Below are 23,172 nucleotides of genomic sequence, written 5' to 3' on the forward strand. Positions count from 1 at the left end.
GCCATCAGGCTTTGCTCCAGCCCTTGCTGGTGCGTCTTATGGGATCTATGGGATGCTGTGATGGTGCCAGGTTGCCAGATGTGCACCCTACTTGGAGTCCCTGTGATGATCTTGTTCTCTTATCTTTCAGTTCACACGGTGGATACAACTCGCATCACCTGGATTTTGGAACAAATGGTGAAAATCAAACATCCTGTTCTTCTTGTGGGAGAGTCTGGCACTTCTAAGACAGCCACTACCCAGAACTTCCTCAAAAATCTGAATGAAGAGACCAATGTGAGTCATCATTTGTACTAGTTAACAATGGCTGTGTGACAAATTACCCCAGTCCCATGGCACATATTATCTCTGTTTCTATGGGTCAGGAATCTGATGTGGTCCAGCTGATTGACTTACATTCAGGTTCTCTCACAAGACTGTAGTCAAGTGTTGTGTGGGCCATATTCATCTGAAGGCTTGCCCAAGGTTGGGGGACATTCTTCTGAGATGGTATTTCCTGTGGCTAGAGGCTGGAGGCCTCAGCCTCTCACTGTGTGGACCTCTGAGGTCTGTTTTGAGTGTGCCTGTCTCAGAGACCATTGCTACACCAAAATACCCAAGACTAGATAATTTACAGAGCAGAAGTTTATTTGACTCATAACTCTGGGAAATCCAAGAGCCTGGCTCTGGCGTCTGCTCAAGTGAGGGCCTTGTTGTTGCATTGGAAAATGGAGGAAGGCATCATGTGATGGGACAACAGACTTGCCAGAGAAAGTCCACTTTCATTAAAATCCATTAATCTGCACATGGGTTAATCCATTTATGAGAGCTTTGCCAATCACTCTGGAAAGTCCCCTCCTCCTGATCTACTGACAGGAAGCTAGGCATGAAGTTTCCAGCACATGGATTTCAGCATTTCAGTCCACGGCCATGGTGGAAATCCAAGACTACAGCAGGGCAGAAGCTGAGGTGCTTATGTATGACCTGGCCTTGGAGATCACTTCTGCCTCACAGTAAGGGTCAGACAGCTGTCCCTGCCCCTGGGCCGTCTGTGGGAGAGAACACTCTAGGGTGTGAACACCTGCAGGTTCATGGAGGTTGGCTGTCACATGCTCTGTCATCCGTTCGTGGTTTCTAGAACTTTGAGTTTTCTTCCTCTGGCTACATGTTGGATGTGGGAGTGTGGGTACCATGTGCCATGTGGGCAGCCACAGCTCTGAGGCGCCTCCTCCTCTGTTAACCTGGTGTCTACCCTCAGGAAGGGGCCTGTTCACCCTCAATGAGGGGATGTGGTGGTCAGATCACATGAGGATCTCATCTGGGTCATCATAGCTGCTCTGATTTCAAGATAGCAATGGCCATGCCATGCCCAGAGGACAGTGTCCCAAAGCTAATGTGTGGCAACTCATTATGAGTTTATACGACCTGCCTCACAGAAAGAGGACTTCTTGCCTCTGCCCTTAAAAAGTGAAGCAAGCGGGGTATGGTGGTGTTATGTCTTTAGTCCCAGCCCTCAAAATACCTAAGACTAATTGGTTGAGGTAGGAGAATCGCCATGAGTTGGAGGCCAGCCTGGGCCAGAGTGAGACGCTGTCTCAGAAGGTCATCATCATCAAGAAGCATGGGTGCTAGGTATGGTGGCTCATAATTGTAACCTTAGCACTTGAGAAGTGGAGGCAACATCAGGAGTTCAGGGCCAGCCCAGGCTACATGAGACTCAAGCCAACAACAAAAAAGTCAGAAAGTAATGATGATGAAGCTGATTAAACACAGACTCACCCTAGGTTCTGAAATCATCAGTTCAGAAATCAGAAACTTAAAATGGATGGTGGCTTGCAATCCCACAGTTAACTGTGGATATTGGAGAAAAGCTAGTGTTCTGAGCCCTCTCTTTCTGTTTCAGATTGTGTTAATGGTCAGTTTCTCTTCCCGCACCACATCCCTGGATATCCAAAGAAATCTGGAAGCAAATGTGGAAAAGAGAACCAAAGATACTTATGGTCCACCCATGGGGAAACGCCTGCTGGTGTTCATGGATGACATGAATATGCCGAAGGTAGACGAGGATTATGGAGGTTCTGCAGCAGGACAGTGTGCATGTGTTACCTTGGTGTCCACGTGTTTGAAGTGGAAGTGAGAATGTATGTCTTTAGCTCATATGTTGTGTGCAGGCATAGGCCCTGTGAGCTGGCCAAGTACACCAGGTCTGGGTTCTCCTCTCGCCAGAGTGCTCCTCCTCCCTGAGTGTGTCCACAGTCTCTGCCACCAACTGTTCAGCAAGCATGTGAGGAAGTGGTTTCCTAGTGAGTTCTGCCCTAGGTGACACTGGCTCTCCACAAGGCAGAGGGCAGATACTTTCCAAGGCTTCCCGCCATGAGCCAAGACAGCAGGCCTGGACTGAATTGTGAGCACTGCTGGGGCCAGATCCTGATGCATGCAGTCTTCTTAGCGTCCAGAATTTAAGTTTGTATCATTACACAACCTTTTTCCTCATGAAAATGTCTGTCAGAAGCACTCTGTGTAGAGTCAGATATTTTATCATCCATCTGTCCTTCCATCTGTTTAAGTCATCTATGCATCTATTATCCTATTTATCCATCCATTCATCTGTCCATCCATCCATATTTAGTCAATCTGTTCTCTATCCATCTATATATCCACCTACCCATCCATCTCTCCACATATTTAGCTATCTATTATTCTGTTTATGCATTTATTCAGCCAGCCATCCACCTACCCACCCACTCCCTTTACTAAGCACCTCCCACAGGACCAGCACTGCGCAATGCACAAATCCTCTGTTGTTGCAAAGCTGGTGAGGGAGACAGACTTTAAATATGAGTGAATGGCTGATTATAGGCTTTAAGAAGGACAACCCAGGATTACCAGAGAGCAACAGGAAAGGCAGGCTTAGTTCCTAAGGCCAATACAGCCACTTTGAGATCGGCCTTTTCTTCGTTTTGTTTGTTTGTTTGTTTGTTTGTTTTTGTCAAGGTAGGGTTTTGCTCTAGCCCAGACTGACCTGGAATTCACTCTGTAGTCTCAGGGTAGCCTCAAACTCACAGCAGTCCTCCTACCTCTGCCTTCTAAGTGTTGTGATTAAAGGCATGTGCCGCCACCATGCCTGGCTTTAAATATATATTTTTATTTATTTATTTATTTATTTATTTATTTATTTATTTATTTATTTATTTATTTGAGAGAGAAGTGGGGGAAGAGAGAGAGAGAAGGAGAGAAAGAGGGAGAGAATGGACACTCCAGGGCCTCCAGCCACTGAAAACAAACTCCAGATGCATGCGACCCCTTGTGCATCTGGCTTATATGGGTCCTGGAGAGTCGAACCAGGATCCTTTGGCTTTGCAGGCAAATGTCGTAACTACGAAGGCATCTCTCCAGCCCTTTTTTTTTTTTTTTTTAAATTTTGTTTTCTGAGGTGGGATCTCACTCTAGCCCAAGCTGACCTGGAACCCACTATGTAGTCTCAGGGTGGCCTCAATTCTCCATCATCCTCCTACCTCTCTACCTTCAAAGTGCTGGGATTCAAAGCGCACACCATCATGCCTGTCCTTTCTTTCTTTTTTTTTTAAATATATTTTTTATTGATAACTTCCATAATTGTAAACAATATCCCATGGTAATTCCCTCCCTCTCCCCACTTTCCCCTTTGAAACTCCACTCTCCATCATATCTCCTACCCCTCTCAATCAGTCTCTCTCTCCCTCTTTTTTTTTTTTTTTTTTGATGTCATGATCTTTTCTTCTTATTATGATGGTCTTGTGTAAGTAGTGTCAGGCACTGTGAAGTCATGGATATCCAGGCCAGGCCATTTTGTGTTTAGAGGAGCACATTGGAAGTCCTACCCTTCCTTTGGCTCTTACATTCTTTCTGCCATCTCTTCCACAATAGACCCTGAGCCATGGAAGGTGTTAGAGAGATATTGCAGTGCTGAACACTCCTCTGTCACTTCTTCTCAGCACCATGGTGCCTTCTGAGTCATTCCAAGGTCACTGCCATCTGAAAAGAGAAGCTTCTTTTTTTTTTTGGTTTTTCGAAGTAGGGTCTCACTCTGGTCCAGGCTGACCTGGAATTAACTCTGTCATCTCAGGGTGGCCTTGAACTCATGGCAATCCTCCTACCTCTGCCTCCAGAGTGCTAGGATTAAAGGTGTGCACCACCATGCCCAGCAAGAGAAGCTTCTTTAACCAAAAGTGAGAGTAGCACTAATATATGGGTATGAACATTAAGAGAAGTGTTTACTGGGAAGTTTGGTGAGCATGGTATATACTTTTAGCCAGATAGGAACAGACATTACACTCCTAGGGCTCATGACTACCCTTGTTGTAGGTTTTCAGTATCAGGGATATATTCCCTCCCATGGAGTGGGCCTCCAGTCAAATTATAGAGTGGTTGATTTCCCCCATAATAAACATGCCACTGTTGCACCCGTTGGCTCATTTGGCCTGGCTGGCCAAATATAAGACTTGTACTGTCCACTGTTGGGTATCTTCACTGGTGATTTCTCTCTCTCCCATTGAACTGCATTCCAGATTTCTGTCAGCTGGTCTACATGGTCGATGTTTTCAACTCAACTCCAGCAGGGTTTCTCAGTAATCTTGCAGCCCAAGTATGTGCAGTCTTCAACAATATGGTCTTACCATCTATTCCTGGTGGGAAACCAAGGGTCTTGGTAATGGCCTGTAATGTTTTGGGGGCATCAGGGGCCTCCCTGGCCAACATCTCACTGGAAGGTATCCCATTTCTGGCACTAAAACTTTTCTACTAAAAATATATGGCTCCTGTGTTTTCTTTTCCTTTATTTTATTTTATTTTATTTTATTTATTTATTTGACAGCGACAGAGACAGAGAGAAAGACAGATAGAGGGAGAGAGAGAGAGAATGGGCGCACCAGGGCTTCCAGCCTCTGCAAACGAACTCCAGACGTGTGCGCCCCCTTGTGCATCTGGCTAACGTGGGACCTGGGGAACCGAGCCTCGAACCGGGGTCCTTAGGCTTCACAGGCGAGCGCTTAACCGCTAAGCCATCTCTCTAGCCCCTTTTCCTTTTTTTTTAGGTAGGGTTTCACTCTTGCCCAGGCTGACCTGAAATTTATGTGGCCTCAAACTGACAGTGATCCTCCTACCTCTGCCTCACAAGTGCTGGGATTAAAGGCATGTAATACCATGCCTGGCTTTGTTGTTTTGTTTTGTGGTTTTTAATATTTCTATTTATTTGCAAGCACAGAGAGAGAGAGTGAGGGGGAGAGAATGAATGAGAATGAATGCTGCAGGGCCTCTAGCCACTACAAACAAACTGCAGATACATATGCCACTTTGCATCTAGCTTTTGTGGGTACCAGAGAATCAAGCCCTAATCATGAGGCTTTGCAGAAAGTGCCTTAATGGCTGAGCCATCTCTCCAACCTCACTCTTTTTTTTGATGTAGTGTCTCACTCTAGTTCAAGCTGATCCAGAATTCACTGTGTAGTCTCAGGGTAGCCTTGAACTCACCATGATCTTCCCAGTTCTGCCACCCAAGTGCTTGGATTAAAGGTGTGTACCACCACAGCCTTCAAAGAGCTTCTAGCTGCTGCAAACTCTAGATGCATGTACCACTTTGTGCATCTGGCATTACGTGGGTACTGGGGAATCAAACTCTAGTAATTATGCTTTGCAGGCAAGTGCCTTAACCACTGAGCAATCGCTCCAGCCCATGACATGCCCTTTTCTTTTTTAAATATTTAATTTATTTATTTGAGAAAGAAAAAGGCAGATAGAGAGAATGGGCGTACCAGGGCCTCTGGCCACAGTAAACAAACTCTAGCCGCATGTGCCACCTTGTGCATCTGGCTTACATGGGAACTGGGGAATTGAACCTGGGTTCTTAGGCTTCTCAAGCAACCATCTCTCCAGCCCAAGACCTGCTTTTTTTTTTTAAAAAAAATGAACACTTTTATTTATCTATTTATTCATTTATTGACCACTTCCATAACTGTAACCAGTATCCCATGGTAATTCCCTCCCTGCCCCCAGTTTCCCCTTTGAAACTTCACACTCCATCATATCCACTCCCCTTCTTAATCAGTCTTTTATTTTGATGTCATGATCTTTTCCTCCTATTATGATGGTCTTGTGTAGATAGTGTCAGGCACTATGAGGTCATGGATATCCAGTCCATTTTGTGCCTGGAGGAGCACATTCTAAGGAGTCCTACCCTTCCTTTGGCTCTTACATTCTTTCTGCCACCTCTTCTACAATGGACCCTGAGCCTTGGAAGGTGTGATAGAGATATTTCAGTGCTGAGCACTCCTCTGTCATTTCTTCTTAGCACCATGGTGCCTTCTAAGACATCCCAAGGTCACTGCCACCTGAAAAGAGAAGCTTCTCTAACAAAAACTTAAAATAAGATCTCCTTTTTTTTTTTTTTTTTTTTTGAGGTAGGGTCTCACTGTAGCCCAGGCTGACCTGGAATTCACTATGTAGTGTCTGGGTGGCCTTAAACTCACAGCAATCCTCCTACCTCTGCCTCCCGAGTGCTGGGATTAAAGGTGTGTTCCACCACAGCCAGCTAAGATCTGCTTTTTTAAAACAGATGTCATTTTTTGAAAGTTTACTGTCTTATTTTTATTTATTTGAGAGAGAAAGAAATAATGGGCATGTCAGGGCCTTCAGGCACTGTAAACAAACTCTAGACACATGTGCCACCTTGTACATCTGGCTTACATACATGGGTCCTGGGGAATTGAACCTGAATTTGGCTTTGTAGGCAAGAGCCTTTACTGCTAAGCCATCTCTCCAGCCCAAGATCTACTTTTTGATACTGCTATTCTCTTTTATTCTGAAACCCTGCAAGGTGGATGAATATGGCACACAACAGCCAATCGCCTTGTTGAAGTTGCTGCTGGAGAAAGGCTTCCTGTATGACCGTGGGAAGGAGCTCAATTGCAAGAGCATCCGGGACCTGGGCTTTGTTGCTGCCATGGGCAAGGCTGGAGGTGGCCGCAATGAAGTTGACCCAAGGTTCATGTCACTGTTCAGTGTCTTCAATGTCCCATTCCCATTGGAGGAGTCTCTGCACCTCATCTACTACTCCATCCTAAAAGGCCACACCTCGGTACTGTTATGTTTGTTTGTTTTTTGGTTTTTCGAGGTAGGGTCTCACTCTAGCTCAGGCTGACCTGGAATTCACTATGTAGTCTCAGGGTGGCCTTGAACTCATGGCTATCCTCCTACCTCTGCCTCCTGAGTGCTGGAATTAAAGGTGTGTGCCACCACACCCAGTGGTACTGTGATTTTAACTAAAGGTCTGCAGCCAGGTGGGAATGCGTGCAAAGCTAATTTATTTATTTATTTGAGAGAGAGAGAGAGAGAGACAGAGATAAAGACAGAGAATGGGTGTGCCAGTGCCTTCAGCCACTGCAAATGAACTCCAGATGCATGCTCCCGCTTGTGCACATGTGCAACATTGCATGCTTGTGTCACTGTGCGTCTGGCTTACATGGGACCTGGAGATATGAATGGGTTCTTAGGCTTTGCAGGCAACTGCCTTAACCATTAAGCCATCTCTCCCACCCAAGGCTAATTTATTCATACTACAATGAGGTCTGCACTCAAAGGCCTAGGCTTGTGGGTGGCTGAGTGGGAGCGGTAGAAACTGTGAGCCTTCCTGGAGGCCGCTGGTAATGCCTGCAATACTGCACAGCTACATCCTGTGTCATAAGATAAAACCAAATGTAATAAAGTTTCAAATTGTGGGCAGGTTTGAGCCTATGGTTTCACATTATTGTTGACTTGTCAGCAAATGTGACAATCTAGAGCAATCAAAAGAGGCCATATGCCGGGCATGGTGACACACGCCTTTAATCTCAACACTTGGGAGACAGAGGTAGGAAGATCACTATGAGTTTGAGGCTGCCCTGAGACTACACAGTTAATTCCAGATCTGCCTGGGCTAAAGTGAGACCCTACTACCTTATCTCCTTTTAAACAAAGTGTAAGATTTAGGGCTGGGAAGATAGCTCGGAAAGGTGTCTGCTTGCAAAGCCTGCATTATTTTATCCATTTATGAAGTGTACAGCTCAGGCATCTGTACAGCCATGGTATGCAGCCCATCTCTGTTAATTCCACAACATTTTTCATGCTAGGGGAAACCTGTACTCATGAGCAGTGACTCCTATCCGAGCCCTCCTACCCGCCCCAGAAACCACTAAGCTACTTACTATGTCTGTGGATTTGCTTATTCTGGACATTTTGAATGAGTGAGTCTGGCTTCTGGCATTCAGCACCACATTTTCACAATCCATCTATGTCAGTATTAGGTGTCAGTGTTGTTCATCCTTATTTCTTTTCATATACTGTTCTGTTGCATGCACATGTCACATTTGTTTATCCATTCTCCCATTGATAGACATGAGGTCTTTTTATATTTTAGACCTTTTATGAGAGCATTGCTGCGGTGAGCAAAAGGCTGACGTTGTGCACACTGATACTTTACAAAAATATTATCCAGGATCTACCTCCCACCCCTTCAAAGTTCCATTACATCTTCAACCTTCGTGACCTTTCACGGGTTTTTAATGGCCTCGTCCTCACTAATCCACAGCGGTGAGTTTTCCTTCCTGTCTTACTAGAATGTACCTGTAGGTGTGATGGCTTCTTTAGCACTTATCAGTGAATTTAGTGAGTCCAAATATCAGTTATTTCCTCAAGGCCCTTGCTTGTATTGAGTGAAGAAAAGAGATGCACCTACAGGGGAAGGCTTGACTTCAAGCCCCTGGACTTCAGCCCAAGTCGGAAATGTGAGCAGGAGTCTCGGGTTCTGGCTGAGATGGCTTTGCTGCCCTGACTTCTTGCATCTGAGGTTGGAATCTGACGAACCCTGTCGCTCACTCACAAAGCCACATTGCTTCTTGATATTGGTTGGGTGTCTGATGAATCTTCAGAAATCAGTGTGGAGCACAGAAAGGATTTAAGTCCCCACAGAGAAACCGTCTTCCATCAACATGTGAATGTCTGCACCATTGACAAATATGGATTCATATAGGGACCAGTAGGCTACTCAAAAGCAGAGGACTGTCCACACACTCATGGGTGCCCTGGGTGTCCATTTAGAATGGTGTCTTTTTGAGAGTTGCCCAGGACTTCCAGGTGTATAGGTAGGGATGGCTTTTTTGCCAGGAATCAGGTAAAACTCTGGAGCTGCCAGCGGCCCTGGCACTGGCTTTAATTTCATGTGCTTCATTCAGCAGCCAGGTGAGGGAGGCGCTTACTATTTATATTATTTGTGCTATTTAGCTATGGGCAGGAATGCTCTCCTCTTCTGTATAATAGGACAAGCTGTGGGCAGTCACCTGGTGGCATTTGCATTTTATTTGCTAGCTTCTGGTTAGGAAGGGACAGAAAGGAATGCAGCTCGTGGGTCCTCCTTCCCCTCCCCCATGCAGCCCTTGCAAACAGCAGCTTTGAGCCTGTGTCTCCCCGAAGGACCTGGGGGCCAGTGTTGTCCCTTCTGTTGTGTAGGTTCCAGACAGTGGCCCAGATGGTGAGAGTGTGGAGAAACGAGTGTCTACGGGTTTTCCACGACCGATTGATCAATGAAATCGACAAGAAGCTGGTCAGTTATGGGAAAGTCCCAGCAGGTGCAAAACATGGGCCACCTTGTCTTCCGAGTCAAACAAGCAAGGCAGACCCCCCGCCCCCCCCTCCAAGAAGCCAAAGCATCAGCCAAACGGGCTGCTCAGTGCAGAAAAAACAGACGCTGCATATCACTGGGTGAGGGGGTGTTCGCATACCTTGTAACCATTACACAAAGTCCAAGGCCAATTATTCAACTAATAACCACCAACACTCCCTTCTCACTGAGCGGTATGAGACTGTGGCTGAGTTTGAGGCCTTATGTTTGAAGGTGCAAGATCACATAGGAGACCTGGTCAGGAGCCATTTTAATGAGGACTGGGAGACAGTGATGAGGGATCCCATACTGTTTGGAGACTTCCGGATGGCTCTGCATGAGGGGGAGCCTCGAGTGTATGAAGACATCCAGGACTACGAGGCGGCCAAAGCTCTGTTTCAGGTGTGGATGGCCCGGCCCTTCCAGGAACACACTTACTTGTGGCTCTAGCTTGGGGTTTGAGGTGGGGCTGATGCCTGACTCAATGGTTCACATGCCCACAATCCTCTGTGGCTCACTGCTGGCCGCTTGACACCCAGCATGTTGAAATGTTGATGGTCAAAGTTTGATTTAGCCCCAGAAGCCCACACGATTTAATGATTTGAATGGCTGTAGATGCTTGGGAAAGGAAAATCCCTTGTCCATTTTTATCTTTCCTGGACCAAAGGAGAATCTGTCTTCAAATGCAGTGATGCTTAATTTTATTTGTTTATTTGTTACTTGAGAGAAAGAGGCAGATAGAGAGAAAATGGGTATGCCAGGGCCTGCAGCCACTAAAGACAAACTCCAGATACATGTGACACCTTCTGCATCTGGCTTACATGGGTGCTCACGAATTGAACTGGGGTTCTTAGGCTTTGCAGGCAAGTGCTTTTAACTGCTGAGCCATCTCTTCTACTCTTATTTTTTTTTTAATTCAGGAAATTCTTGAGGAGTATAATGAGTACAACACCAAGATGAACTTGGTCCTTTTTAACGATGCACTGGAGCACCTGACCCGTGTCCACCGCATCATTCGGATGGACCGAGGCCACGCCCTGCTGGTGGGTGTGGGTGGCTCCGGGAAGCAGTCTCTTGCGAGGCTGGCTGCATTCACCGCTGGCTACCAGGTGAGTTCACCTGACCTCCCCAAGCAGGCATCTTGCCAGCAAGCATTTACCACTGGAGCATGATGGCAGGTTGTGGCACCATGTGTCTCGAGAGTGGGGACGTGGACTGTTTGTCCTGTGCTGATGGGGATGCCCACAGCATCTAAGTAGTGCAGTGTTGTGAGATGGGAAGACTGTCAACCCAAGTTCTGTGAACAACATGTAAGCACATGGAGGGTGTGATGCCCAAACCTGGGTGAGGCTTGTGTGGGACCATCTGCTGGCTATATCTGTATAGCTAACCCGCAGCTCAGAGTCAACTTTTGAGTCTTTCTTTTCTTTTCTTTATTTATTTTTGTTTTTTGAGGTAGGTTTTCACTCTATCCCAGGCTGACCTGGAATTCACAATGTAGTCTCAGGGTGCCTTAAACTTATGGCGATCCTCCTACCTCTACCTCCCAAGTGCTGGGGTTAAAGGCGTGTGCCACCACACCTTGCTTCTTTGTTTTTAAAGATTGAGATGTACTTAAATCATGCAAACAGTGCTCTCTGGTCAAGTCACAGATACATGTGACTCACCACAGTCTCCATTAGAAGGTTTCCACTCTTCAGAAAGAAACCTACGCCATGGGCTGTCACCACCTTTCCCCTGAGCCCAGCCTGCTCCCTGTCTCCATGGATGCCCATCCTAGACTAGGCATGGTCCAGTACAAGGCCTTCTTTCTTTAGTCCTGTGGCTGGAGGTTCGTTCAGAGTCTCATTCGTATCTGTGTTTCATTCCTTTTTTGGCCAAATATTGATAATGGTGTAGCTTGGCTATCTTTTGGTTCTTATCCATTCATTCATTCATTCAGTGCCTGTGGCCAGTCTGCCAAGACCATGTGTGAGCGTGTTTCTTTGTGGGTGTGTCTGTGTGGGTGTGTCTCTGTGGGGGTGTTTCATTGTGGGCGTGTCTGTGTGGGAGTGTTTCATTGTGGGCGTGTCTCTGTGTGGGAGTGTTTCATTGTGGGCGTGCTTCTGTGTGGGAGTGTTTCTTTGTGGAAATGTTTCTGAGTGTATGCTTCCATTTGGGCCCATTTCTGTGTGGACATGTGTCTTGTATTCTTGGGTATTCCCTGGAGTGGAATGCTGGGTCACAAGGTCACTCTGTGGGTCAGTGTTGAGAAGCCCACTTCCCTCAGTGCTATGGTATCCCACGTCCCTCTGTGATGTCTCAGACCCTGCTATACTCCACCATGATGAGGAGCTTACAGGCTCCCCATAAATTTGTCCTGGTGAATATCAGACATTTTCCTGAGGTGTCACCAAGAGGCATAGACAGTAGGCATGGCATGGAGGTATGGGCTGGGAGGAAGTTTAGGTGTGGCAACCTGGAACTGGGCTCTGGGAGGGGGTAGAAGTGGGCACACCAGTGCTGCCAGGAGCCAATGGACAGAGGTAAGAGGTGCCACTCAGGAGAGCAGAAGGGGTCTGTGCAAAAGGAAGAACCATATTACCCTTGGTAGAGGGTGCCCATCATGATCCATGTTTGGGAGTGTGAACCTGTGAATCAATGGCTGTGTGTGAGCATGAAAGTATGAAAGTGTATGTCAGTGTGAAAGTCTGTGTGAGTGTCAACATGTATATCAACATGTGGCTTGGGGACTGGGCATAAAAGTATGTATACAAAGCACATGTGAGTATGACAAGGTTCTGCATGACAGTGTGACTACAAGTGTGAATGCGCATGAGTGACCTTGATGTGAAAGTTCTCAGAATGACTGGGTGTGTATGAGTAACCATGTCGAAGTGTGAATGGGTATGACTGTGGTGTCTGCATGGCAGTGTGCATGGCCCTGTGTGAATGAGGGGACAGGAGGAGGTGGGACCTGAGCTGTCTCTGGCACTGGAAATCAGCTTCTGAAGTCATGCATGTGGATTGTGAGGGAGGATTTCACTTCTGCTCACAGAGAAGGTGTGCCTTCAATAGCTGTCCTCCCTTGCATGCATGCCTGTTCCCTGTGCAAACGAGGTTTTCCTCTTTTAAGAACTGAGCCTGGTTTCCTGTTTAACATTCGTCTGCAAATTCCACACTTCACCTGTGTCAGATGAGCTCAGTGTGTGCTCCCGCCTAAGGTGCTTGTGTGTGTACACGCATGTGCACACAAGTCCGTTCTTCTCCTCTCCTTTGCGCTGCCCCTGCTCCCACAGCCCTGCCTTCCCTTCCTCTCTGTGACCCCAAGATTTCCGCTCTTCTCTGCAGACTCACGTGCTTCGCCCTTGATAGGCATGTTCTTTGCACCCTGACACACATGTGTGCCAAAGCAGAATGCTTGTCATGCATTGACCAAGATGGATGCTGTGGCCTTCTGTCCCTGCACTTCTCAGTCACTGTTTTTTGAGGCTGGCCCCACATCCCTTGGTTGGTTGAATATTTTTAGATGTGCCAACTTGCAGGCTCCTCCAGTGTGCAGGGCTCCTTCCACCGCCTGCTGTGTGGTAGGCAGAGGAGGGAGGCCATGGCCCTGGTGAGTCTGTGCCTGGATTCCCAGGTGTTCGAGATCTTGCTGAGCCGAGGCTACTCGGAGAACAACTTCCGGGAAGATCTAAAGAGCCTGTACCTGAAGCTGGGGATCGAGAACAAGTTGATGATCTTCCTGTTCACTGATGCTCATGTGGCCGAGGAGGGCTTCCTGGAGCTCATCAACAACATGCTGACCTCAGGTGCGCATGTCAGCGGCTGCCTGCCTGGCCTGCCGCTCCAGCACCCAGCAGTCGTGAGTGGGGAGGACCTCAGACATGGGGGTTCTCACCCACTGGGTGCCACTGAGTCTTCTCCCTTCTCTTCATCACAATGGCACAATCACAGTGGCACTGTGATTGGTTACTGTTCTCATCCCTGTGACAAAATGCCTGACAGAAGTAAATTCAAGAAGGAGGGATTTATTTTGGCTCACAGTTCCAGGGACTTAGTCCATATGGTAGGAGAGATATGGTGTCAGGAGTGGCTTGCCCATGGTAAAAGGAGTTTGTGGCATTACTTTTCACATCTGAGGTGACCAGGAAGTGGGATATAGCCCTTAAGGCCTACTCCTCTGGCCCTGTGTCCAAAAAGTCCTACCATTCTCCCAAACAGCACCATTCTTTGGGCATCACATGTTCAACACAAGAGTCTGTGGGGGACAGGACAGCACTCATGGAGCAGCTGAGGTGGGTGAGCATTCACCCAGCATGAGGACCAGGCTGTGTGTGAGGAACATGCTAGCCCACATTGTCCTGTCTACACACACACACACACACACACACACACCACAAAACTGATGGTGAAAGTGTCCTCATTTCCCTCATTTCATGGCAGAGGAAACTGAGGTGGAAGCAGAGTTGCAGTAGGCATTGGACTGATGCTGTCCCCCTCCCCCCAACCAGACAGCCCAGTCCTGGAGCCCTGGCACTTGAAATAAGACCTGAATAAGAAACATTTGTAGATCTTGGGAGTGACATCCTGGCATGGAGTGGTCCAAGCTCAATTGTCCTTGTAGAGGAAGGAGCAGGAATTTGAGACAGTGAAGAAGGCAGTATGAAGATGAAGGCAGGGTTGTAGAAACAGCTCAAAGCCGATCTCTAGAACTCACATTAAAAAAAAAAAAAAAAGCCTGCAGTCACAGGTCACAGTACATCTTCTAGGCCTAACACCTGGTCTCCCTCCTCTGGAGCCTCCCAGCAACTGCTTCCTTATCTTTTCTAGTGTGCAGAGGCTGCTCTTGGCCCTGGGCTCCATGGCTCATGCCATCCTACTCTCTGCCTCTTTCCTTCCCACCCCAGCTCATCCCTTACAATGGCATTGGGCACCTGGCTAGTCAGATCACTGGTCCTGTCTCAGAGGTCCTTTACTCAGTCCCATCTGCAAGGTCCCTTCAGCAGGAGCATAAGGCACCCTGTTTATAGGTCCTGGGATGGGTGCTTGGTGTTTTTAGGACACTGGCATTCGAGCTCCTGTGTGGGGAGGAGCAACAGGCCACTGTGCTGGAGAAAGGAGTCATGGCAGGGGTGTGGTGAGCTGGTGAGTAGGATTTAAGAAAAGTGGATAGGGATGCAGAGTATATGAGTAGCTTCTGTGAGGCCCTGGGTTTAATCCCAAACTCTGGGAAAAAATATACCCACACACCCACCCCCCCATCCCCCCACACACATACACCCACACCCACACACAGTGTAGTGGTGCAGGTAGTGGTGCAGGATCATAATCCCAACACTTGAGAGGTAAGGCAGAAGGATCAGAAACTTAAGGTCATTTTTTTTTATTATTCTTACGAGGTATAGTCTCACTGTAGCCCAGACTGACCTGGGACTCGCTATGTAGTCTCAGGGTGGCCTCAAACTCACAGTGATCCTCCTACCTCGTTTCCCGAGTACTGGGATTGCTGGGATTAAAAGCATGCACCACCATACCTGGCTGAGGTCATTCTTGGCTACATAGTGAGTTCAAGGCCAGGCTGGACTACATAAGACCTAGTCATATGTACACACACACACACACACACACACACACACACACAAAACAAAACAGATGAACATAGTGGAAGTGTCCTGAGATGGGGCTTGTGGGTCATTTAAAGGAGATGAGACTTCATTGGGAGTGCTCTGATATGGCTGTTTTAAGCCAGCCTTTGGTGGTCTATGGATGTGCATCGAGGGAGGAAGGAAGTGGGGCCGTTTGGGGGTGATCAGCCTAGGCCTTCTGTCAGTACTTGTGGACAGGAAGCCTCAGGTTTTTTGATTCCAAGGTGCTCTAAAACGACATGGGTGCGAGTGCAGTAAACCAGCCCTCCACAGCCTGAAGTCCAGCTAGCATTTGGGGCAGGCAATTTCTTTTTTAAAAATATTTTATTGGGCTGGAGAGATTGCTTAGCGGTTAAGGCATTCGCCTGCAAAGCCAAAGGGTCCTGGTTTGACCTGGTGTGCCTATTCTCTCTCTCTCTCTTTCTCTCTGCCTCTTTTTCTCTCTCAAATAAATAAATAAGATATACTAAAAATATTTTATTTGCAAGGAGAGAGTGAGAGAGAGAGAGAGAATGAGTGCACGGGGGCCTTTAGCCACTGCAAATACACTCCAGATGCATGCACTACTTTGTATCTGGCTTTACATGGGTCCTGGAGAATGCATCCCAGTCATTAGTCATCGCAGGCATGCACTTTAACTGCTGGGCCATTTCTCCAGTCGTTGGTTTCTTTTTCTTTTTTTAAATATTTGTTTATTCTTTGTAAGGAGAGGAACAGAGAGTGAGCGAGAGGGAGGGAGGGAGGGAGGGAGGGAGAGAGAGAGAGAGAGAGAGAGAGAGAGAGAGAGAGAGAGAGAGAGAGAGAGAGGGAGGGAGGGAGGGAGGGAGGGAGGGAGAGAGAGAATGAATGTGAATATGCTCACCAGGGCATCTTATTTCGTATCTGATGGAGAGCTCCAGGCCTCAACCAGCTCCTCCATGTCCTCCCCTTGCAGGGATTGTCCCCGCGCTGTTCCCTGAAGATGAAAAGGAGTCTATCCTTAGTCAGGTCATGCAGGAGGCTTTGAAGCATGGCATGGGTCCTGCCAAAGAGTCCGTGTGGCAATACTTTGTGGCCAAGAGTGCCAACAACCTGCACATTGTCCTGGGCATGTCACCAGTGGGAGACACCCTGAGGACCCGCTGCAGGAATTTTCCAGGTATTTTCAAGCAGTGGGGACACCTCACTCTACAGCCTTGACCTTCAAAGCCAGCAGAGAGATGGTGTAAGGTAGAAAAGTGGCCCTGTGGTGGTGCCCTCCGTGTAGGTGTGGGTGATAGCCTCCTGACATGAGGGCATGCACACACACCCAGAGGTGGGCCCACAGTGCGTGGAGAGTAGCTCTCTGCCCTTTCTTGGCATCAGAGTGACAGGCCACTGTGGATGAATGAGACTTGGCTGTGTCCAGCTGTCCCACCACTTTGGTGAGCACTGAAGATGTTTGGATGCTCTTGAGAGCTTGGGTTGCAGGGTGATCATCTTCCTCTTCTCTTTGCAAGGTCTGGTGAATAACACTGGCATCGACTGGTTCATGCCCTGGCCTCCCCAGGCCCTGCATGCAGTTGCCAAGTCGTTCTTAGGTAAGCTTCCACTGTGCGGGGTGAGCACTGGCCTCACAAAATAACTTGTCATGTTTCTGACTTTAAATTTTGACCCAGTAGATTCCTTCACCATCAGCCCTTATGGTGATGAGTAGCTTTTTATCGTTAGTGTGCTTTGGGTTACATTTTGTTTTTAGTCTAAAGGGATTTCAGGAGACCTACAAGGACAGTTGAGGATGAGAACTAATTATATAGTTTCTAAATTAGGACTCAGCAAATAAAGCATGGCTGGCTGCCATGTGGCCCCCTGCTTGTTTTGGTAAATAAAATTTTATTGGAACACAGACTCACTCACTTATGAATATACCATCTGTGGCCACTTCTGTGTTATAGCTTCATGGTCAAATCCTTGCAGCAGAGACCACTGTGCTGTTCTGACTCATCTCTTTACAGAAAAAGTGTGCTACAGGCCAGGCATGGTGGGGCCAGCACTCAGAAAGCTAAGGCAGGAAGATCATGAATTATAGCCCAGTTTGGCTACACAGCTAGGTTTTGTCTTAGAAAAAAAAAGTCTGCTGTTCCCAGGGATCATTTGATAAATTGACATTCAGTGCTAATCTCTCTAAGTTTCAGATACTCAGTACATATAATTCTTAACCTCTGAATAAGAAAGAAAATCAGTTTTTCTTTTTCTTTGGAACTTTCTTGAACAGATTTATGACCAATGCCACCAAGTGAGAGAAAATAGTTTCAACCTTATAAATAGGTATCCAACAAATAAGTAAAAGCAGAAATCACAACTTCAGTTATAATGACATTTTCTGGGAAAGGGACCAAGAGAATGCTTGCTATGTTGTAACTCGGGCTGGCTGGCTGCTTCTGTAATGGTCCAGATGGTAAATATTTGTTTCTGTCCCAACTTCTGAATTCTGCCACTATATTGTATACTCTATGTAAATTAATGGCTATGGCTGTGTTCCAATAAAACTTTATTTACAGGGCTTGAGGCATGGCTTAGCGGTTAAGGCATTTGCCTGCAAAGCCAAAGGACATCAGTTCAATTCCCCAGGACCCATGTAAACCAGATACACAAGGTGGCACATGCATCTGGAGTTTGTTTTCAGTGGCTGGAGGCCCTGGCATGCCTATTCTCTCTCTCTCTGTCTGTCTGTCTGTCTTTCTCTCTGCCTTTCTCTCTTGCTGTCGCAAGTAAATAAAGATTTAAAAAATCTTTTTAAAAAGTTTATTTACAAAAACAAGTGGTGAACTACATTTTCTCTTGGGCTGTGCTTGCCAGGCCTGATGTGGCCGCTGTACTTTCGTTTCCTTCAATGTGTTAGTTGTTTCCACATCCGTTCAGTGTTTCAGTTATATGTGTCAAGCTGCCTGCAAACTGTTTAGAATTTTTCCTTTATTTCTTGAAGTCGAGGTGACTATGTTCCTTTATGGACAGAGGTTTATAGCCATGCTGCACCCCTGGTGAAAGTCAAGGCCAGCTCTGCAGAACCTGGATGAGTTAATTCTTTGGGTCAGATTTTCCTTCATTGTAACACAGGACAGGTTCTGCTTCAAGGCCAGTGCATCTCACACTGTCAGTATGATGAGATCTTGGCCTAGGAAGCGGCCACCAATCCTTCCAGTAGATTTCTCAAAAGGACCACCTTTGGCCAGTTTGGGCCAACAGACAATGGCTGAGTGTGCCTACCTAGCCCCTGTGGGGGGCCGCACACCAGGTTGGGGTTGATAGGCATGGGTCTGCTGCAGGCCTTCTCCTGAAGCCATGGGCAGCTCCCTATGGTGTCTGAGACCCCAGGGAAGGAGAGTTGTCTCTGTGCCAGAAAAATTGCCACAGCATGGATCACAGGTCCAGAAAAAGCCACTCACACGGGACAGCTACTCTTTCCTTTTTTAAATTAAATTATTTATTTATTTATTTATTTATTTGAGAAAGAGAGAGAGGTAGATAGAGAGATAGAATGGGCACTCCAGTGCCTCTAGCCACTGTAAATGAACTCTAAGAACATGTGCCACCTTGTGCACTTTGTGGGCACTGGGGAGTTGAACTTTAGGCTTTGCAGGTAAGTGCCTTAACCACTGAGCCATCACTCCAGACATTAAATTAAATTTGGAAATAAAACAAACATTTTGGGGCTGGAGAGATGGCTTAGTGGTTAAGGCATTTGCCTGAGAAGCCTAAGGACCCATGTTTGACTCTCCAGGTCCCATGCAAGCCAGACACACAAAGTGACGCAAGTGCACAAGGTCGCACGTGTGCACAAGGTGGCTCGTGTGTCAGGAATTGGATTGCAGTGGCTGAAGGCTCTGGCATGCCAATTCTTTATCTTTTGCTGTTCATTTAAAGAAAAAGCCATGTGTTGGGCTTGCCAAAAAAAAAAAAAAATGAGGTTAAATGTATCTACCATGAAGTTTTCCATTCTGTACTAATTATTATAACAAATAAGTACCTCATATGAATGTACTCATATATATAAGTGCAGGTGTGCATATATGTACGGGTGTCCATGTGGAGGTTAGAAATCAACCTCAGGCATCAGGGTCTCATGTTCACTGCTGTGTTTGCCAGGCTTGCCAGCGCACAGGCTTCGGGGGATTCTCCTGTGTCTGCCTCCCACCTTGCCATGGGCACACTGGGACTACACATGCTCGGGCTGCGGCATTCAGCTGTATATGTTCTGGGGATCCAAACTCAGGCACTTGTGTGCGTAACCCCCACTCTGTCCATTTTAAGAATATGTGGGGCATTGATTGTATTACAATGCCATGCAACCATCACCACTATCTACTTTCAAAACTTTATCATCCTCAACTGAAGCTCTATGCCCATTAAACTGACTCCCCACTCGTCTCCTTCCCTAGACCTCATTTCCTGCCTACTTCCTGTGTCTTTGAATTTGCCTTGTCTAGGTATTTCATGTAAGGGGAACACACACTGTTTTTCCATTGTGACTGAACTTTTTTCTCTTTGCTTGTTTCTGGAGGTTCATTCATGTTGTAGCATGCGAGTGCTACATTCCTTTTTATGGCTGAATAATATTAGACATTGGTTACCCATTTATCTGTGGATGTACGTGGAGGTTTCCATCTGGGGGTGGGCGGCGCCTGTGCCTCACACTGCTGTGGCTCTGGCGTTCAGGAGTCTGCTGGTGGCCCTGTGCGCACGCTCGAGTTCTTATCTGGAGGAGTGAAGCTACTGAGCCCTTAGGTCAGTGGTTCATTTGTGGGGGGTAGCTCTTTCTTCCTTCCTCCTTTTCCTCCCCCTTTCTCTCTGTATTTCTTGCTGGGAATTGGACCCAGAAATCTAGACAAGTACTCACCCACTGAACTACACCTCAGGCCTCTTTTCTTATTTTTATCTTTTTAATCAATGAATTTGAGAGAGAGAGGATGGGTGCTCCAGGGCCTCTAGTCACTGCAAACAAACTCCAGATGCAAAAGCAAAAGCCGCCTTACATGGGTACTGGGAAATTGAACCTGGGTCCTTCAGCTTTTTAAATTTTTAAGTAGCATTTCTTTCGTTCCTTCCTATTCAGGGGATAATATGATGATCCCAGCAGAACATATAATAGACCTGGTAGAGCACGTGGTCTTGGTCCACCAATCTGTGGGTGAATTCAGCCAACAGTTTCTCCAGAAACTGAGACGCAGCAACTATGTAACGCCTAAGAATTACCTGGATTTTATTAACACATATTCAAAATTGCTGGACGAGAAAACACAGTATAACATAGGTAAGCCTTGGGGGCAGACGCTGAGCCAAAGCCAAAGTCATTGTTTGGAAGAGAAGTCCAGAGCTCGCAGCTTTGTAGCAGGCGGGTCTTTTCTTTTTCTTTCTTTTCTTCATTTTATGGTTCTAGTGATGGAACTCAGGGCTTTGCACCTGCTAGGCTGCCACTGGACTACAACCCCAGCTGAAGCAGATGTCCTCACCTTTCTTTGCAAGGCCAGGTGTCCTCAGGATTGAGGCAAGATAGAGCATGATTTGGGTTTTGCAGTTTGGGGTGATTCTTCTCCATGGGTAGGAGCCGCAGACAAGAGATATCTCAGACAAACAAAATTGTCTTGAGCTGCCTTGCCTGTTGGAAAATCTAGGTGGAAAATAACAGCCCAGAGAGTGCTTTTCTTTTTATTAGAGAAAGTACATCTGTATGTTTTCAAGATCATAGGTAAAATGTTGAAGCAGCCAGTGACTAAAAAGAACTTAAAATGAGGGCTGGAGAGATGGCTTAGTGGTTAAGGTGCTTGCATGCAAAGCCAAAGGACCTGGGTGTGATTCCCCAGGATCCATGTAAGCCAAATGCATAAGATGGCACATGCATCTGGAGTTCATTTGTAGTGGCTAGAGGCCCTGGCATGTCTTTACTCCCTCTCTCTCTCAAATAAATAAATAAAAGAACTTAAAATGAGTATATTTCAGGGAAGGCTCATCTATCTACTGCCAAGGTTTAGGTACAATGGTTGGTTGGTAAGTAACTGATTAGGGAGGTTAAAAGAGAACATCTGGGGATTGTTCTAAATGCTGATCTTCAAAGAAATTTACACTTGAAAGAGACTATGAACTTATCCAATCTAAGGAGAGAGCAGAGAGGACAGTTAGAGTTGTCACTTGCACGTACAAAGGTGGCAGGACAATTATAACCACTGTGCCAGCCTTTTTAAAAAGAACAGAACAGCAGAAAATCCGTGAAGACAGCATATAGAAGATTAATTAAATGTATTTATTGTTGGCAGTTAGCACAGCACCAGCAAGATATGTGCAGAGTGGATTAAAAGTTCAACGTTGTGGGCTGGAGAGATGGCTTAGTGGTTAAGGCAGTTGTCTGTGAAGCCTAAAGACTCATGTTTGACTCTCCAGATCCCACATAAGCCAGATGCACAAGGTGATGCAAGTGCACATGGTTGCACATGAACACAAGATGGTGCACATCTCTGGAGTTCAATTTCAGTGGCTGGAGGCCCTAGTGCACCAATTTTCTCTCTCTCTCTCTCTCATTAAAAATACAAAAAAAAAAAGTTCAACATTGTATCCCAATAGGTATGATGTTGGTACACTCTTATTTTTGTGTTCAGGGCCATGCACTTGTAGCTCTGCCCTGGAGGTGTCGTGTGGTCCCCAACCTGCTCTATGGTAAAGGGCTATTTATTTGTTTATATTTTTGTATGTGTGTGCACATGCATGTGGAGGCCAGGGGAAACCCAGGTTGTCATTCCTTAGATTCTGTCCACTTCTTTTTGAGACGAGGTCACTCAGTGGCCCACAACTCACCAAGTAGGCTACACAGGCTGGCCAGTGAGCCTCAGGGATCTTCCTGCCTCTCCTTCTCACACCAACATCCTGAATTTAGGGCCTCGTGCTTGCAAGGCAAGTCTCTTACCCCCGGAACTACCTCTCAGCTCCTGAAGATCCCAGAGAGGGCTTCAGCTCCGGCTGAGTGAAGTGCGTCTTCAGTAGTCTGTTAATGTTGGCAGATACTGTCCAGCATGGGAGGTCCCTGGACAGGCCTGTGACAGTTTATCTTGTAGTAGCGAATCTCCCCTCCTCCTATGGATCCCAGTGAGGCTGGCCCCTTGGAGTAATGCCACCTAGAGGTGACTGTGCTGTCTATCCCCAGCTCAGTGCAAGCGTCTAGAGGGAGGGCTGGACAAGCTGAAGGAGGCCACCGTCCAACTGGATGAGCTGAACCAGAAGCTAGCCGAGCAGAAGATCGTGCTGGCCGAGAAATCGGCTGCCTGTGAAACCCTGCTGGAAGAGATTGCCACCAACACAGCCATAGGCAAGTCCCAAGTGCTGGCCGTTCTGGGAACAGACTGACCCTGGGATGGCCCAAGAGACCATGGTGGACCGTCCTTACCAAGCCTGAGCTCACAGATCCACACCCAGCTCTGCCACTGCCATTGTGTGACTCTCTCCCTGTGTGTCTTGGTGTAGCTTTCTTTTAACATCTAATTTTTAGCATTTAAAAGAAATTTATTTAAAAGAGAGAGAGAATGGGCACACCAGGGCCTCCAGATTCACACACCACTTTGTGCATCTGGCTTCATGTGGGTACTGAGGAATTGAACCCAGGCTGTCAGGCTTTGCAAGCAAGTGCTTTTAACTGCTAAGCCATATCCCTAGCCCATTTTTTAGCATTTTTGACACACAGTATTTGTAATTATGGGCAATATTGGGGTAACTGGATATGTGAATATGATGTGAGGCATCATCTTCTTGCAAGGGCAAGTCACTGGACTTGGTCACCATTAGTCTGTGTGACCCCGTCTTAGCTAATAACATGATTTCTAAATAGCATGGTCTTCTGAGGGTCCAGTACACATGAGTGTGGGGTTTACTCTGGTGCAGTCCTGGGAGCCCGACTTA

The 23,172-nt window shown here is 46.9% G+C and overlaps 1 protein-coding gene across 1 annotated transcript in view; it reads left to right on the plus strand.

Annotated features, from left to right (window-relative positions):
• Dnah10 (dynein axonemal heavy chain 10) overlaps window positions 1–23,172 on the plus strand; it is a 204,718-nt gene that overhangs the window by 137,116 nt on the left and 44,430 nt on the right. Inside the window, exons 45-56 of the mRNA XM_045133057.1 lie at window positions 131–276; window positions 1,883–2,035; window positions 6,830–7,090; window positions 8,408–8,580; window positions 9,496–9,589; window positions 9,881–10,048; window positions 10,567–10,755; window positions 13,266–13,437; window positions 16,208–16,411; window positions 16,752–16,832; window positions 20,345–20,542; window positions 22,424–22,585. Coding sequence (XP_044988992.1) covers window positions 131–276; window positions 1,883–2,035; window positions 6,830–7,090; window positions 8,408–8,580; window positions 9,496–9,589; window positions 9,881–10,048; window positions 10,567–10,755; window positions 13,266–13,437; window positions 16,208–16,411; window positions 16,752–16,832; window positions 20,345–20,542; window positions 22,424–22,585 — 2,001 coding nt within the window. The remainder of the gene's footprint in view (window positions 1–130; window positions 277–1,882; window positions 2,036–6,829; window positions 7,091–8,407; window positions 8,581–9,495; window positions 9,590–9,880; window positions 10,049–10,566; window positions 10,756–13,265; window positions 13,438–16,207; window positions 16,412–16,751; window positions 16,833–20,344; window positions 20,543–22,423; window positions 22,586–23,172) is intronic.

Source organism: Jaculus jaculus, chromosome 13, assembly GCF_020740685.1.
Source record: "Jaculus jaculus isolate mJacJac1 chromosome 13, mJacJac1.mat.Y.cur, whole genome shotgun sequence".
NCBI classification, from domain to species: Eukaryota; Metazoa; Chordata; class Mammalia; order Rodentia; family Dipodidae; genus Jaculus; species Jaculus jaculus.